This window comes from Lathamus discolor, chromosome 3 (genome assembly GCF_037157495.1).
Source record: "Lathamus discolor isolate bLatDis1 chromosome 3, bLatDis1.hap1, whole genome shotgun sequence".
In the NCBI taxonomy this organism is placed as follows: domain Eukaryota; kingdom Metazoa; phylum Chordata; class Aves; order Psittaciformes; family Psittacidae; genus Lathamus; species Lathamus discolor.
This window is the reverse complement of record NC_088886.1, coordinates 20,479,284-20,498,383: the sequence shown is the minus strand read 5'-3', so window position 1 is coordinate 20,498,383 and position 19,100 is coordinate 20,479,284. Positions and strand designations below refer to the sequence as shown.

Genomic DNA, 19,100 nt, shown 5'->3' with positions numbered 1-19,100 from the left:
GTGAGAAGGTGAATGGCATCTTATCAAATCTCAGGAACAGACTAAGAGATAAGAAACAGTATTTGTACAAATGAACAAATCTACTTGTGGCAGAAGGTTAGCAATGACACACTGCAAGGGGCCATGCAGTTTCTTCCCCTCTCTAACCACCCATGTGTATATCCAGGATGCCAGCTGGAAGACTGCATCTGACTGGGGAAAGACATTTCTCTGGCCAGTTTTTTCTTATAACATAAGGAAAACATCTGTGTTGACAGCATAACCCAATGCATCTTGGTCAGTCAGGTCAAAGCTCTATTTCCTCAAGCTGCTGTGTGAGCCTCCTCAGCAAATGGAAAAGTAAAGGAAAAATTGCATGGAACTATATGGCCTTCTAGTAAAATGGTGGTTACAAAAACTACTTTAGCTCCCATGGTTTTGAATTGTGTACATGTAAAAACATTCAACTGATCTTTAACTCACAGAATTCACCATATGCCCTTGAAAATAAAAAGTTATAGTTTATGAATACATACAGGCACTGAAACATTTAATTAATGGCCTGGAAGGAGATGAACAGTAGGCAGTGATATCTTTAACAAAATAATACTTATATTATCCAAGGGAAAGCCAGGGAATTACAAACTCATGGAAACAAGCAAGGTGGCTGGGTAGTGCAAAGCAGACAAGGCTTGATGTACAAGTGCCAAGTAAAATATAAAGGCAGACTTGTTGCAAAAGGTTTAGGTTAGGCACTCCTTGAGGAAACACTTCAGCTTCCCTGGAAAAGTTCAGTGGGGACCTCTGCTCAATCACAGCTTTAATCGACAAAATAAACATTGCTGACAAGACATTTGACTACAAGGAAGAATAATGCAAACAGCTGTTGCGCAATAGGTGTGGCACAGCTTCAGTCTAGAATACATTTTGCAGTATTGAAGCCACCACATTTGAATAGACACTGAAAAGGTGTAGAGTTCAGAGTCCTACAGACTGATGGAGAGAAGAATTTTCGAAAAGACTTACAAAGCCGTTGTACCCACAAAGGGAGAAAGATGATAAAAAGTATAATACAACAGTTATTGCAGGGAAGATATAGGAAGAAACAGATATTACAAGGACATACACAAAAGAAAATATTCGATCATTTACATAATTTGATTTAATCGACATAAGGTATCTCAAAGCAAAGAAATTTAAACTTCTCTGAAAGAGGCAAAACCTTTATACAGACAAGAAAATCCAGAGCAATAAACAGATAATACTGAAAGGGATCAACTGTGATGTCCAGATCACATCTAAATTCCAAACCCTCCAACAAAGCCATCTCCGCAGCTCCCTGCAAGCAATCCAGTGAATACAAACACTGCTTTCAGCTCCAAGAATGGCTTCAGGCACACATAGAATTCAATGGACTACACTGTTTACATCTCCAAAATGTGACCCCAGTTGCATGTGTGTTTAGTAGAGGTCTTCCCTGCTCAAGTATTACAGTAGTTTCCCCTGAAACAGGACTGAAGCCAAATATTTTTTACTTTACAGGAGTTCTCTAACTGAACTGAAGTGAGAGCCACAACAGCTCTCAAAAAGGTGCTCCTTCCCCAGGACCTCACAGCATCTTACTCCTGTTTGAAATATAGGACTACAGCACAGCAAAGCAGTAAGCAGCCATTCCCAAACCTCAGGTGTTGGATTTTTTGCTTTAATAGATCTATCGTATCTTGGGCAATGTCAAATGCCATCCAAGATATCATAAAATCTAACAACTTAATACAGAATTTGAACAATTGAAGATGAAGCTTCGTCATAGCGAGAAGAATAAACATCTGTGTTTATTTTAGGCTAATGTGGAGGAGAAAAGAGTTTAATTTCATAACCGCACTGGGAAGCATATAGTGGAACTAATGGGCTTTTACAAGGGATTTTACAACCCCCAAATACAAAACTCTGGGCTTTAAGAGACTTGCACATGCCCTGATCCATTAAATACTGCCTTAAATCACTCCCCACAGACTACTGGCTAGAGCGGGCAGTTCTGATAGAGCTTTTCAGAGGCAGTAATATAAGTGAACAGAACAAAATTAATTAAAAATTATTAGTGATGCACTAATGACAGACTTTTAATATGGAGGTGGTAGGTGAAATGACGGGGGACAGCAGCAGAGTAGAGAAGTAACCAAAAGGAAATACACATCACCAAGCTACTCGCCATTTTGCCCTTCTCTTCTCATCTGGAAAATCCAGTGAATCAGGGAAATACCTAACAAGTTAAAAGATCTGCAAGGCAAAAAATGTAATAGCTGAAGCCAAACCTTACAATACAAGTTTCATATTCTCAAGCTATCTCAGCAGCACATCTTCAGTAATTATCCAAAGACAAATCACCTCATTCCAAGTACAAGAAAAGGGACAGAAACTGCCAGAAACAAGTGAGCTGCAGACAAAACAACTATTACCTATTAGCCTTGTCTCACAGCACACATCCACCGACCCAGCCCCACCAGAGTGGTCTAGCCTATTCTGTTTTAGTGCCAGACACATGCAAGATATACTGAAAACTTAAAGACAACTCCACAAGAGATCGCAAAGAGTATTTTCCAGTCTGGAAAGTCACCAAAGACACAAGGGAAAAGGCAGGAGCATAGTCTAAACTGGATGTTGTCATTCCATAGTCAGATCAGTCCAGCTATTAACACCTCAGGTGTTCTATTACAGCTAACTTTTGCTGATGGGAAATGGAAAGCAGCACAAAACAAGTGGGAGATAGTGGTGGGTGTTCTAGAATCTATACTGGATATAAAGGTACTGACTAATGGTATAACTTTTAATACCACTGAAATACATGCTCTGCACAACTCTGGAATCAAGTACCGCAAAAGAAACAAACAACATCCAGGATAAAGTTTATGTCTAATGCTTCAAATCATTTGTAAATTCAAGCTTAGAGCTGTCAGCTCCAGAGGCTGCCACATGCTCCCTGCTCCCTTTGTATCTGCCAGTTCAAACATGAAGGAAGAAAAAGAATCGTAATCCCTCTTGGCCCCTTTCAGAGAACTGTCTCTTGGAGATACTACTGTATGTAGTGACAGCAAATCACCAGCAAATCATCTGCCAAGTTTGGTGTAGATGGATCTCAGCCAGCACCAAAGAGGTTACTATGATTTTCAGTAAAGTCTGGAAAGGCACCAGAAAGTCTGCCATTGCTACACAACTGGGAAAGATGACTGCACTTCTTGTGGGAGTCTGACCCAGCCTCCTTGTGCTAATACAAAGGTAAAGACTGCTCCTGGCACATTTTGTATGTGCGTGCCAACTAGAACCAGAGTGCAACCTCAACAGCTTGCTCTGGTAGGTAATAATCAATACCCTATAGAAAATACCAGGATTTATATTCGCTCATTTAGGAAACTGGCATGTTCAACATTTATGGTCCATGTCATCTAGTGTCAGTTAGTTCCTCTACATTTCAAGCCTCTGAAGTATTTCAGCAAGGCAGTACTTTTTTGAACACTAAGAATGGCTTATTACTGTATACTTGGTGACATAGAAGCCAAGGAAAGTGGAATTTGGCAAAGAAAGTTTTAAAAAGCAAAATACCAGAGCATACAATCTTGCATTAAAACGTTAAAAGACAGCCTTTTGACGTTTATCCTCCCTTCTTAGCAAAGAAAAGTCACATCTGCCCAGACTTTAAGGCTGGGATTTTGAAAGAAAACCAAGGTAGGGAGCAAATATTACTCTAATTAAATACAAATCAAACCTTTAACTCCACCCTTTGAAAATTCCTGCCTAAAGCTCTGCAGAAAAAGTAACCCTTGTGCTAGTGTTTAAGAGCATATGACCGAGCTAACAGCTATTTTAATTAAAAAGCATGGCCTTGCTGCCTGAAGAGCTTTTCTGCTCAAGACAAACATTTGCTTCTTAAGCTAGCTCCCAATGCTGGAGTCAGCTGTTAGCACACTCTGCTTCCCTTGAGACAAAGGTCGCCTAGATTTTAAATTGTACAGTTCACTGGAGCCCCCTTTCCAGGGGAAAACAAAGCCTAAATAAATACAAGAGCCATGGGAGTCTTGCCTTCCCAGCCACAGGGGTAGAAATAATGAAAGGAGGCAAGTAGGCCAAGCCTGCAACTGAAGCACTATAATGTAGGTCTTCCAAAACCCACTTGTGTGGACAGCGAGTCCCCTAAACTCAGAGACTCATCCCACAACTCCTGATGGTGCAAACCGTGTATAGGATTTAACTCAACAGAGGATACAAATCTTAATCTCTGCTGTGCACCACTCCTGAAAGGTGATTTGGGCTAAACTGACAGTGATCCTCTAAACACTGCAAGGTTTCAACAGTGGAGTAGGAGGCTTTCTCAGTAAAGAAAACCTAAAGCATTTACAGCATTTTATATTATGAATCGCTTTAGTACCCAAATTCTCAAGTCACCTTGCTTGACACAAAGCTGCATAGGTTAGATCAACAGAGTGAACAAGTGCATTTTAAACAAAGCCTTGTTCCTTTCTATGAATTGTAGTCCGGAATGCCTGAGCAGCCTTGAAATCCTCAGCTGGTTTCACTGTGTCCTGTGGAAGGACACTCCAGACTTCCACATGACTCTGCAGCCCTGGACTGCCATACCTTCCTCTGTACCCTCTCACCCATGAGACTGCTCCATGAATTTTAATTCCTGATCCCACACACAGAAAAAAAACCACAAAAAACACCCCCAAAAAAACCTCAGCAGCTGGACAGGATTTTTTTTTACGAGATTACTGAGTTAAAGCAGCATGCTCCAACAAGTACCAGAGCCAGCTCAGGGGAAGGCGGACAGTGGCTGGGAGCAGTGAGAGAAGGCAAAGACACCTTCTTCCTCAGACCGCAGCAAGCTCATCAGGCTGGTTTAACTGCTGCAGAACATCAGCACAAATGAGAGCCTTCACAGTGGCACAGTCATTAGCAAGGATTTTTAGCTAACTTTGATTCAAATCACACTTAAACCACATCAAATTCTCTAACCTGCCATGCACAGAATAGACTTGAGTCTTTCACAAAAGCATCTTAACCTACTTCCAAGAAAAGCTGCAATATCGTGCCTTGAAAGGACCCAATGCACACTCATTCTGACAAAGGATTTAGCCTGGGACAAGATAAAGTCATCCTTAAACAAACAAACAAACAATCAGTTAACACTCAGCAACAGCAAAGATCTGGGCCAGTTTCACCAAAACACTTCCAAGATCATCTTGCCGGTTATAAGTTTATGAAGTTGACAATTACTATAACCATATGAAATAGGAGAACTTGGAAGGTGGCAATAACATTAGTGACAGCAGGAATTTCTCATCATTGTTACTGAAAGGCAAGATTTTATCTTTCCGGAAAAAGCAGCAAAATGAGACAGAGAAGGCAAGCGCTTCAACAAGAAAGGAATGGTGAGCTCTGAGGACAGGAAATCAGACTGAAAGCAAACAGTGTCTCCAAAGCTGGATTCTAGTGGCAAGCAGAAAAAGCATTTTTTAAGAAAAAAAAAATGCATAGTTCTGTAGTCCAGCCCACCACCTGTCAGGGAATTCCAAGAGGCAGGTGCTTACCAAAAGGAATTGGGACAGATTCTGTCTCAGTAAAGGATGTTTCAATATTACTTTACACAAAACTATTTTTATCGGATCCAGTAGAGTCTCTTGATTTTTCTAGCAAGCAATTGGACTCATTTCTCTATGCAAACATACTCTATCACCATCCACACAGCACAAAGATCAAATAAAGACTGAAACTGCAAGCAGACCAATTTAAACTTCTCCAAGATTATTCGACAAGTAAGTACCTCAAAGAAGAGGCTGTGGAACCCTTATGAAGGCAGCACATCTACACTGTCACCTATTTTTAGAAAATTTAACATACTTTAATTTTTGGCTAATGTTTACATAGAAACATGTGCATTTGGGCCTTCCCCCCCCCCCCTCCAAGCAGCACACAATGTCCTCTAACCTCAAGGTCTCACTGGAAAGTTTTGATTTCCTTAAGTATTTGCTCTCACTGTTCAACACTGTTGGGCTATAAGCATTTATCAGAAGAGACTTGGAAAGAGTTGTTTGCTCAGCTCTTCCCTCTTCACTTACCTTAGAGATGATTTATAATGTTATAACCATGTTTGTGCAAAGGACAGGCCTGCATTTACACATTTCCTTATTGCCGAGTAACTAATTTTTTTATTGTAGTTTACTCCTGTTAGCATCAGCTGCAGTTTCATCTTGAAAAAAGTCATGTCTGTCTCCAAACTATTATTTACCTTGCCTTAATGTCACCCCTCATGTCTCCAAGCTGGATGTGTACTGTTATCCTGCATTTTCTTGGTGTCTAGTTGAAGATGCAGGAAAAGGATTGAAGTCTATTCAGAGAAACAAGCTTCTCCTAAGAAAATGCTACTGAGATGACAGAGCAAAGTCACTGCTGGGATGACCTGCAGGACTTGAGAATAAGAGGCATTCAAATGACTTGCATAACATTTCTCCACTCACACCACATGGCCGCATTCACTGTTGAGCTGGACACGGTTTCAGGGCATCATGGGACGTCAATTGCAAGCACATTTATTAAGCAAGTGGAATATTACAGATACAAGAAATGAATTCTTAAAGGCAAGCTGACCAAGATTGTTTCATGGCACAGGGACTAGAATGGCTATAACTAATACATCCTGTGGATGCACAGAGCTACTGCCCTACGTGTGTCAAACACTGGCCAGTATGAACATACATAGCTACTTCTGAAGTTACTTATGTTTTAGTATGAACACTGAAACCAGCAGCGTTCGCTTCAAACAAGACAATTCAGTTGCCCAAAGGCTCTAACTCTCATTGTACAAACAGCCAAGCTGCTGTTTCCTAAGAAGTGAAACAAGGGTTAGTTCCAAAGTGACCTGATTCCGAAGTCTAGAAAATCAATGGCCTTGAGAAGCCACCACCTAAAACTACTGCTGTGATGATAACCTTAACTTCACTATAAACAAAGGAAATTCTCAGAAAGCCCATCCCATTAAATTGTTTTAGAAAGCCATGGGAATACAAGACTTGGCTGTCTCTCCAGGTTTTCACCAAAGAGAAGCACCCTTCATGCACATAAGGTTTTTTGAAGAGACTGTGCACACAGAATAAAGATGGCACAAGACTATGCCACAACACAGGTCTGTTTTTTCCCAATGCTAATCAGAGTCCATAAGAGCTTCAGAGAAGGAACTGCCACAAGTGCATTGCAAAGAACTTCAGTGGTTAATCAAAGAGACAATCCACCACAAAACCAAACAGAATCACAGCCTATTACCACCAAGGTCTCTTCCAGATGAGTTGCAGAAGTCATCCTTATCCGACAGCAGCTATCCACCCAAATCCTGTAAGCCAAGCTAAACTTGTGATACCTCTACAAAGCAAAATAATCCCTTGTAGATTAAATACAAGGTACATGCTCATGATCCGTCATACCCTCTATGCTTCAGGAATAAACCTGAGATTAATTTACTACTGACAGTTTATAATTTCTGTGGCATGGAACAAGATTTTAGGGGTCACTGAAGGACTGCTGGCTCCACAACCAAGCTCTCTGCTTTCCTTTGCAGGTTTCACTTTCTGCAGGCTTTAAAGACATAGAGAAGCAGTATAGAAGAAAGGGTACTTGCTCATTAAAGAGAGGACTCATTTTCTCCTATTTACATCTAGTTTCAAAGAGCAAGCAGTGGTGAATTTCACTCTTATGTGGTTTTAACTTTGCTTAAGAACATATAATTTTTTTTTGAGTTAATGAGGGCTCTTAACTGGCAGCCTCCTTTGCAGTTAGTGACAACTGGTTTATAATGAGAATGATGCTTGCCAAGGAGAAAGGCTAGAATAACATAAACCCCCTGTCTCCAGCCGTCAAACTCCTTGCAGTCTATTTGTCTGAACTACACATGTAGTGCCACTCACTGCAAGATATTCAGGTTTCAAAGATAATATTTCCTAGAAACAGAGAAAAATGTTCTGGAACTAAGCTTGAACTGCTTTCTCAGGTTTTGAAGGAACTTCAGCACAAGTCCCCCCATTTACTTTATGAAAGGAAAAATGAAAACTGAGTCCATACCTCAGTTTTCCAGTTTTAGGGCTGCTGTTGGGTTTTTGGTTTTTTGGGGTTTTTTTTTTCTAGCTATGATTTTTGAAAGATGGGCAAAATTATATGCAACTGAAAAAGTGTGCCAGCTAAGAATACCTAGTATGACTCAAAAAAAACCCACACCAAAACTGGAGGTATTTGTTTATTTTTGAGGTATGGAGACATTTTGTGACTAAATATGACACTGAATTTCCTGTAAGCTGCTTCTTTATATCATGCATAACACTTTCTTGAAATTCACACGTTTCCCCCTTACAGACTCAAGCAGACTCATTTATGAAGCAAAAGTAGCTGTGCTAGTCAGACAACTCTAGATAAAAATTAGTCACAGCAGGAAAATAACTGTAGCAAAAACAAAGCTTCCCATACATACACTTCTCTTTCTTCCCTTTCTCCCACCTATGTTGCCCTTCAGATTTGACTTGCTCCTCAGCAGTGTTACTATTACCTAAATGAGGATCATTACCCCAGATTAAAAATACCCCCAAACATATCAACAAAGCACAGCTATATGCACATTCCCATAATAGCAAAGCCATGTTTTGTACTTTTGGAAATCTCATACCCTCTTACAAAGCAATCCATACAAGAAGCACAGCTCTGATATTGGCACTACACTGCAGCTCATGAACCATGGTACCTGTCTGTCAAACACACGCACATAAGCCTGTAATACTGCCTGGTGCAATGGGAAATTGCCCTCCATTGCGGTGGCTTTGATGCACGGTTTTCTTTAAAGGGTTTCACTGGCATCTGCTCCCCAGACCGCAGAACAAGGCACAGATGTGAGCTGCCTTCAGCTGTATGTAACTCCAGTTGTACACTGGGTGAAGGCCAGAAGTCTTACGTTTGTTTTCCATAGTACGTACCTGTCCATTGTGGTGGGCAGCGGCAGTTGTATGTGTTCACACCATCCACACATATACCCCCATTCTGGCAGTTGTGATTTGGGCAGTCATCAACGTTGTGCCCGCAGACTCTTCCCTCGAAACCTGGACAGAGCAGAAACAGCAGCCTGAAAAGGGGTTCCAGCCTCTTTTGAAGATAACTCGCCCCTCATACAGTTCCCCCCCTTTTTTGTTGAACACTTGCACTGTTAACCTAATCATGGTGAACCTCAATGTAGCGTGCTGACCACAAACTTCATTAAATGCCTCTGCTGACAGTATGCAGGTCAGATTACACAGTTAAAACACTTGCCACGGATGTATGGCCTAATAGGTTTTCACAATCACAAAGGCAAGGGTTGGGTTTTTTATTTTAAGTTACTAATGAGTACTGTCATTCAAAGCAAACTTGGTCAAAAGACCAAGACATTTATTTTACTATCAGGTAAGTTCATCAATGCCCAAACACAGCAGTTAGAGCATGAACCAAGACAAGTTTTTCTCATGGCAAAAGAAGTGCCTGGCATTCACTTTATGAATACCTTAGCATAGTTCACACACCTTAGCTATGTCAGAGAAAGATCTATGCTTTGAAAATGAGCTTCCAAATTCCTGATGTGGACCTCTTCAGTGTCAGACCTAAGTCTGTCAATGAACAAATCAGCCATGACCCAAGTGATACTTATACACTAAGCCCTGACTGAAAAGCAGAAGAAACCAGACATGTTCCTCAATGAAAATCAAGGCTTCTAATGAATGTAGCCACAATAGAAAATACCCTTGCTAGATCTCCCTCTACTTTCAAATAAGAAGAAGTGGGGACATTAGGGAAGGGAATCATCAATAGTCCATCTTCCCCTCAATTTCCCCTGCTGATTTGCTTCATGCTTCATTAAATAAAGTTGCCATTTCTGCTGGATGAGAGTGCTGTTTATCAAAGCACAAGTGGATGCATGCAAATGTGGATGAAATAAATGATTCCAGAACGCACACATTAATTTAAAACAGCAGCTCTGCCTCTTCACTGCTTTGGAATGTAATATTAATATGACGCAGTGCTCTCATCCAAAATTATGCTTTAACCCCTCTACTTTTGATGCCCTGCTCCAAATGCTTCCATAACATCTGTGTCAAGTCACATAGACCCTTCCAAGCAACATCTGGTGCAACGCAGATCGTGCTGTGTGGCAGATGAGGCAGACTGTAAAGCCCTGACACAGCTTCTCCAGACTGCCACTACTCGCAAGAGACTTGAGATGATTCGTATGCATTCCCACCTCTTAAAGTTCTCCAATACCACAGGTAACAGTCAGAAGTAGAGTGCTGTTGCCAAGTTTTAACAAGTACATTAGCATCTTGCACCAGCACCCTCTCCTTTCAAAGCCCCTCCTACCTTTGCCCAAGATCCTGCAAATATCATGGCAGCAGGGAAGGTTAAAATGAAGAAGAAATATAACATGGTTAGCCTGAGTCCTAATCACCACAACAGCACCTTCCTGGTGAAAGCTGCTGAGGATCAACTACCAAGGAACACAATCAGCATCAGACCACTATGTTTAAAACTACCACGCACTAAAGGCTCAGCTGTAAAACACAGGGGTGTCCTATCAGCTTCCTTTCCAGCCTGAGAGACACACCACTGACCGCAGATGGTACTCAAGTCAGCAATGTGATCAGCATGGAAATACACCCAGAACCACAAACGCAAAAGGTTTATGTTCTTACCGCTCCATCTCAGACAATATGAAGACCTACCCTACATTCTAGTAAACAAATTCCTGAGAGGAGGGATTTATTTAAAACTATCTTCCTGTACTGCACACAAATTTGGAGCAGCCCAATAATAATAAATAGTAATAAAGCATGGAAGTCACCTGAATACTAAAACCTCACCAAGCCATTGCACATTTTTACATTTTAACCAGCTATACTATCATCTAAGAGCTGAACCTCAAGCATCTCGTGCAGATGTAGAAAACCATTAATCCCACACTAAAAGCTAAAGGATAACATTAGTGACAGTAGACCATAAACAGAAAAATTTAAAAAAGGCAATGTAGTAAAAGGTTGAAGAGAAATGACCCACGGACAAGTGTGATCAGTCAAAAGACATGTCCAAGGGAAAGGGAACCAGGAAGGGTTGAAATGGTGAAGATGATGCTATTTTGAGTGCACACCTGAAGAAAACACACGTTTCCTTTTCGGTAACTTCTCAACTCCCAGTCTTCCTTTAAACTTGTCTTACCCTGAAGAACAACTCTGGTTTAGCTTCAGAACATCCAAGGCTGGAAAGGTATGATTTTTGTGTCCTCTTCGAGTCCTACTTACACCACAATACTGCAATCTGCTTAATTTGCAAATTGAGCTGTCCTAGCAAAGTTTAGCTTTCATTCTTAAAATCAGTCCTTTAGTCACAGTTGTTTGGGTCAGTGCATCTATACTGAAGCACAAGCAGCATGAAGTTGCTGAGACACATGAGCTTTTCTGAAGCTGGGTCCCAGTTGATTTTGCAGTTACATAACCTGATTCTTCCACAAAGCCAGAGTTCACTGTTTTGAAGTATCTGGACACCTGATGCTGTTTCCTGTTCCCCCCTGTGCTGGGACTCACATGCTGTCCTTTGCTTTCTCTTTCCAAGAGAACAGTTTGCAATACATATCCTGACTTTTGCTCCATGTCTCCAAGCACATCAGCCTAAGGAATGAGAACCTCAAGGGGAAAAGTGTTCCCATTGCTAACAGCATGTTGTTCCTCTGCTAATACACAGACTGATACACGCAGATATCTTTACTCCTATGTCATCTGAAAACTCCACCCCATTCCAGAGCACAGTAATCCAATTCCCTCCGAATCTTAATCCTTAGCCTTATTTCAGTCTATAAATTACACCTTTCTGCAGGACCAATAAATTATGGGGTCAGGAAATTATACCTTAATGAAAATGTCAAATTTATTGCCAAACTGACAAGGTATTAGAGATCTCAGAGTATTAAAACTGACCTATATCATGTCAACACAGAAGCAAGGTTATGCATACCAGGTGGCCAACAGTAGTTGCCTGGATGCAACTCCAACAATTCATCTTCTTGAAATCTATGTGAGACAGGCTACTCCATGTAGGAGACCCAGCTCACTCAGAACAGAAAGGCACACACACCATCTGGTACTCTAGGACTTCAGCCACGCAGAACCTCGCACCCCACAGGATGCAGCTCATCTCTAAATCTCAGAAAGCAGAGTCTTCCCCACCATAGGAATTTCAGTATTCCAGTACATCTGCTAGACCCCATCCATGATGCTCACCATACAGTGCCGTGTAATGCTCTGCTACGAACTGGCGTGAGGTTACTTCCTCTTCCCAGGAAGTGTTCCAGCTCTCATAAACAGCCTGCTCCAGCCTGACAGATCGTTTCCTGAACAAGCCCTTGGAATTCCCTAGGGTCCTTATCTTAGTTAATGGGTAATTATTTTGATGGATAACAATGAATAATCACTTTCCCAGCTAAGAACTTCCTCTATTGACTTGTTTAACATTCCATTAAAAGGTTAGTTGCCAAATTAACTCCATTTTTGTCAAATATTTGTAACTACAAGCTCATTCTTATATTTAAGGGAGTTGCTAATGCTTCAGGTTAAGTCTTTCACAAATGGTTTTGTTTGGGTTTTTTTTACTACAACTCTCTATTATGATTGACCTAACAGGCTCACCTGTCTACCACCTTGTTTTTACCTAAATCACCAAAGCCCAGAGGAAAAATGATTATGCTAGACAAATGGAAAATATGAAGTTACCTTTCATACAGATGTAATACCTACAGTATATAACTCTTCACTTACACTTGCCCCCAAAAGCTGACTTCTAACACACATGACTTCATGAATTACCTAATGCAAAATTTGCTTGTGTAAATCCACAAGTGAAATGGGAACATGAGAATTTAAAACAGCAGCTTGACTATGCTCTACATAATCACTTGTCCTACTGTAGAAAAACCTGCTCTGACATGTAACTCCAGGTTGGGGGGCAGAGTAGGAGGGGTATCACATTTTCAAGGTTTCATTATCACGTATCTGTATTTACAAAACATGAAATTCATTCAAAAGTCAAGAAAACACCTACAAGAAACAAGAACCCGTTTCAGGACCAGTCCAGGAGTAACCTAATTATGCCTAAATTGCTGCTTGGGCACAATCAGTTTATTTATAGTAGTTTCACAGATCACAAGATGCAAAACCATAGCAAAAACCATTCCAGCAATTCAAGATGTAACTGCCTCCTGCCTCTGTGACCATAATGCTGAGTGATGGTAACGTCTTAAGGCAGTCCAGAAAGAAGGGCTAGAGCAATTCCATTTATAGTCACAGTACCATCGGCATTGCTCCAATTCAGAGAGGGAGTCTAAAGAGGAATTTTTAGTCCATTATCTTGGACCTCTCTTCCAGACGAGGAGGCCATCTTCACATCTTCCCTGGGTGCAACAGACCACCATTTTTCTTCTCTTTCTGTTGACCTTTCCTTCCCAGACAGAACCTTTTCCAACACTTCAGAAATTTTGCTCTGCATGCTGCACTAAGGGGGAAGAAATGGCTGTGTGCCTTGCCTTTATCAAAGGGTTTAATGTAAGCATTTTGGCCTCTCACCAACCTCTCCCTTTCTTTGCTGTTTTTCAAATGGCTTGTTAAAAAAAAAAAAAATAAAAATCAAGCCATCAAAACAACATGGCCAACTTAAACAAATACAGGAAACACAGAAGTGAAGGCTCTCAAAGCAGCATTAACCCACCCCCACTGTAAATGTTGTGTAACAAGTCCAAAAAAGCAGCTAATAATCCAAAATGTGTGTGAGCAGTGTAGGTGTGTAGCTGTTACTATAGTAACCTTATTTTCATTTCCTGACCATAGTTTAGCCAGCCCACACGCTTGTCTAAGGGAAAATGTGCTCCTACCCAGCCTCGCGCTCCTGTAAGAGCATCACAAAAGCTAACTTTCTTATCAGCTTTACAGGATCTGGTCCCTCAAACTTCGCTGTCTTCTCCTCTTCCCCCAACCACACTGCTTCTGCGTGAGATCTTGAACTTGCTAAACAGATCTGACTAAAAAACTTTTGCATTTCTGATCAAGCCTGTTATCCTGAGATACATCATTTACAATTTCATATTAAAAAGATGAAGAGCAGAAGATCAATAAATTCACCAAGAGCAACCGTTAGTTAAGATACAGCATTTTCAAAGACCCTGTAGGGTTAAGCACTGTTTCTTCAAGCACGTCTAGAAATGGTTGCTTTCACACAAAAATAAAGTTGATCCTTCCCTTCTATTTTAAGATCGACTTTCCCAAATTCTTCAAAAGTCACATGCTTGCTCAGAAAACCCAGAAAGTTGTGCAGGCACTAACTAAAGTTGGCAATGTACATTTAAAGTCATTTGAGCAAATACTTTAAGACAAAGGTCTCCAAAAAGACAGTATTTCTCATAAGTTTTAAATGCTCTTTCTGCACATACCTGCTGCCCCAGATGATCCTCATGAGAATGCAGTCACTCTACATTCATCCTAAACAGTATATGGCAGCTATATCTTTCACATAAATAACAACAGAGAATGCTTAAGGGAACAGAGTTTACTTTTCTAGATTACCACACACCAAGTGTTCATGTGCCAAACTGCAATACACTTAAGTAGGAAGTCTAGTCAAAAGCATTTCCAAACAATCAGTTTCCCATGGAGTTGAATTACTCAGTAAAAAAATAGTATCAGCCAAAAAAAAAGAAAACAACCAACCTAACATGCAAAGACAACTAGTACTGCCCTGTGGTCCATATCCAAGTGGATCAGGAGGAGCAGGATAGGATGAGACCACCAGGGTCCCAACCAGATGACATATGGTCATTTATACAGATGGGTCCCTTGTTGACTGGAGGCCAGCTTGACACACAAGCCCAATATAGCCCATGACCCTGAGTAAGCATACCGCCCCTGCTGTGGGTGAACACAGCATTTGAACTCAGGGCAGCTAACAGCATCAGAAAACAAGTAAGCATCATTTATCTGGTGATGTTACAGGACAGAAAGGGTGTGGTGAGTTGGAAATAATATCTCAAAATTTGGAGGAACTGGAGGAGCAAAGGAAGATAATAGAACCTAGTATATTTTTAGGGTTAAAGACTGAGAATGAGAGAGACATGTTCATCTTCATTCAAGCACTGAAGTTAACTGTGGCCTTTATTGAACACAAACCTACGCATTTGTAGAGGTTCATGGAAATTTGTATTTCAAATGGGCATTAGAGATACCACCCCAATCTTTCTGCATTTACCTCATAGCTCTTACACTTGTTTCATTCTCTGCCTTTAACAGAGTTCTGAAGAAATCTGTCATTTCTAGCCTTCTTCCTTTCTTCCCTTCCACGTTACTAAATCCTGACACTCGGAAATTAAGTCCTGGCTTGCTGAGATTTCTCCCTTGAACCTTACATTACATGAACATCACACAGAAAACCCAAGAGAAGTCTTCAGACAAATACATCCAGGAATGCAGTGACAAAACCACAAAAATCAAGCACTTTGAAGCATCATCATTTACCTGGCAGACAGTTGCACTCAAAAGCGAAGTCACCTGTTTGATGACAAGTTCCTCCATTCATACAGGGTGATGGGGAACATGGCACATACACACTTTCACAGCGATGTCCTGTATAGCCTGGCTTGCACTGGCATCTGTATGAACCAGGCAAATTGACACAGGTCCCACCATGTTGACAAAGGCCTGGTGTGGCACATTCATTCACATCTATCTCACACTTCTGGCCAGTGTAGCCAGGCAGACAGATGCAGGAGAACTTATTTCCAGATACAGTACATGTACTTCCGTTGGCACAAGGTTGAGATGTACAGGCATCAATCCACTGACAATCTTTCCCTGTAGGATCAAGACAGCATTAATGAAATGTTATTGCTATGGAAAACAGCATTTTCTTCATGCTACCTCAAAGTGATTAGTGTACTAAGTCCTAAACTTATTACAGAAAAAATTATGCCTGCATTTTACAGTGTTATATTTGAAACAAAAAAATCAATTTGTGGTTACAGTAAGAAATCATTTTATTTGCAAAGTAGCAGCGAGGTATAGAATGTTGTGATTTATAAAAATAACCCATGACCTGAATCGTACTACACACTGACAGTCACTCTTCTACGTCCCCTTCAAGAATAAAAAGCATGAGTTTCCAAGCTTCCCCTCAGGCACACAACTGTAAATTTTCCCATAGTAAGATTCTGCTGCCAAATTTACTTCACTTTTTCTAGAAGCTAGACTCTGAATTCAAAGCCTAAGAGCCACTCCAGAGCAGCTTCTGCACTCAGTTTTCCCATGTGGACAATGCCACAAGATCTAAATGTCTTTCTGCTTACGTGTAAAGGGTAGGGAGGTTGATTCCCTAACCCCTCTCCCCGTTTGCTTTTTTTGGTCATGAAGTCATTTAGACTTTTTCTCATTTCCTGTGCTGAAGCTAGTAAATTTGAGTATATTATGACTGCCCCAGAACATTCCAGGATGAAGTAATTCTCTAAAGAAGAGAGTATGGAAGTACAAATGCAGAACCTCACCTGTATAACCTGGAGGACAGACACACTCATATGTGTCCTGGCTCTGGGGATGACAAGTTCCTCCGTTCAGGCAGGGCTGGGACATGTAGCAGAGGTGCGATTCTGAATACTGGCAATCCTCTCCTGTGAACCCGGGAGCACATTTGCAGGTAGCCTTTCCTATCAGAGATGTAGTTTCACAAGTTCCCCCATTCTTACAGGTATTGCTTTCACAGGGGTTTCTGTACTGACAGTAGTCTCCAAGAAAGCCTTCTCGACACCTGCAATAGAGAAGAAATTATTCCCAGTACATCCACCTGAAGCCTTGTCATCCTGGGAAGATAACAGGAATTAAGTTTCACGACCCCTAAAGTCTTGGAATTTGCCTTAACTAATGGTAACAGTAGCAGACCTAAATGCTAACACCATAAATGTAACAGGGCCTTTCTCCGGGATTGTCCCAAATGAAACCACTGAAAACTTAAGTTCAAATTGTAAAATCACTCATTACAAACTGAAGAAATACTGCATACAGAGTTACATCAAATGCAGGACCTTATTCTTGCACTTCCCTTCAAAACTTCAGTAAAAGCCTAGGTGTTAAAAGAGCTGCCAAGTAACGATTCCTTGCACTCACTCCCATTTTAATAAGCATTCTTTTTAAGAAGAAATTTAGATAATAGGTACTAACACTAGGTATTATCCATCTTCCAAAATATTTATAAACCTTGTACAAATGCAGTGTCTGAAGGGCCTGAGGATCTGTAGCAGATCTTTCCCCAGAACACTCCCGCGAGACAGGAATATACTGTTATCCTCATGTTGATAAGTGCCCCTGGGACTGTGACATGCAGAAGTCTGCACTCAGCTAGCAATGTAAGTCAGGTCTCCCACGCCCCTGGCTAGCACCCTAACGACAAGGTCATTGTTCTTCTCTCTCCCACAGAAAAATGAGTACACACACACACACTATCTACAGCTAGGGCAATATTTTATACAAAGATCTGTGACTGCAGAATAATTGCAGTTATTTCTCTCTAACCTAAACTTATGTCAATACAGCCTGACTACACTTGTCAGCTGTAATCCATCTTTAAAATGGCCTTTGTACTACAAATTTTCCATTTAACTTCCAGCAGTACGGGACCCAGGCAAGCAAGCCTGCAAATTCCAGCTTTGTGTCATCCCACAGTTCCATTTTCTTCCAGGTAGCAAAAAGCTGCAACAGTACATGCTAGATAAAAAATAACACCTAACACACAAAACTGTCCACTAAGGACACTAGGACTGTCCACTTGTACTTTTTCTATGCACAACTACATGCTTTAACTGGTAAGTAACCCAAAATACACACAGCCTGAGAGAACATATATTTCACTGCAAAAATTCAGAGGTGAACATTATATACACTTTGTTCCAGAACAGGATAGGTACGATTATTCTGGAGAGTTACTCAAATCCAAACGGTAGAGATTCCAGCTGCAAAAAACACACAAGTCTCTAGCTAGCCCTTCAGACAAGAATGTAAAAAGACTGCCTTTTACTTACGCACTTTAAAATGTATGGTAGATTGGAAAATAAACAAACTCCCACACCTAACTGGATAGGCCTTAAAATTCAGTTTAAAAATCAAAGAACAATCCTGAAGCTGGGTTTTAAATAGAATACTACAGGGATCTGCCTTTGTTCCTATGCTATTCAACACTTCTATCAATGAATAACAACAGAAAACATCAATGCTGGTCAAACATGTAGGTAAGAGTGAAGACAAGTTCTTGATAGAAAGTAGTAACATGAACTGCTTCACCATGCTAAAGTGCTGACTGCCTTGTTAAGTCATACATCTAGAAACAAAACATACACAGCATTGTCCCCAAAACAGGAGGCCAATCTGAGAAAGGCAGATTTGCTTTGGGGGTTCCTAACAGTCAGCTGAATGTGAATTCCTAGCATAACAGTTTGTCCAGGAATATTTCAGATGTGCAAACAGCAAGTATCAGGTAGGAGGTAAATGAGATTATGCTACATCTGATATTTCACTTGGCACAACCGTTGCATCAGTTCTGGTGTCTGCTCTCTTTACTGAACTCAAAGAAGTGAGCAGTAATGATTAATTGACACAACGAAAAGCTCAGGTGTTTCTGTCTATTCATCAAAGGGAAAAGGGAAGAAGACAGTTAATCAAAAGCTCCAAGTATCCACAAAATCTCAGACTTAACCATAATTCCCAATCTAGAAGGTACAGGGATAACAGAACTGAGCATCAGAAGTTCAAACTAGACAAATTCAAAATAGAAATAGGGTAATAATTTTATCTTCAGAGACCTATACACAGTTTCTCAGCAGCAGAAAGAAACAACTGGAACAACGTGTTTAAGGTCGCAGTGGAATTTCTCCATCACTCATGCTTGTTTAAAAGAACGCCAGGATTGGCTGTCTCAGAAAGTGTATGCACACTAGTTCAAACACAGCTACTCAGAGAGGTTATTATCCGAGTTATGCAAGGGGTCATTACTAGATG

General features: G+C 40.8%; 1 protein-coding gene across 2 annotated transcripts in view; it reads right to left on the bottom strand.

The window, feature by feature from the left end:
• NOTCH2 (notch receptor 2) overlaps positions 1 to 19,100 on the bottom strand; it is an 87,447-nt gene that overhangs the window by 50,113 nt on the left and 18,234 nt on the right. For both annotated transcript variants that reach the window (XM_065673917.1, XM_065673916.1), the window contains exons 3-5: positions 16,601 to 16,860; positions 15,579 to 15,914; positions 8,982 to 9,104 (exon numbers count right to left, since the gene is read on the bottom strand). In XM_065673917.1, the coding sequence (XP_065529989.1) occupies positions 8,982 to 9,104; positions 15,579 to 15,914; positions 16,601 to 16,860 (719 nt within the window). The remainder of the gene's footprint in view (positions 1 to 8,981; positions 9,105 to 15,578; positions 15,915 to 16,600; positions 16,861 to 19,100) is intronic.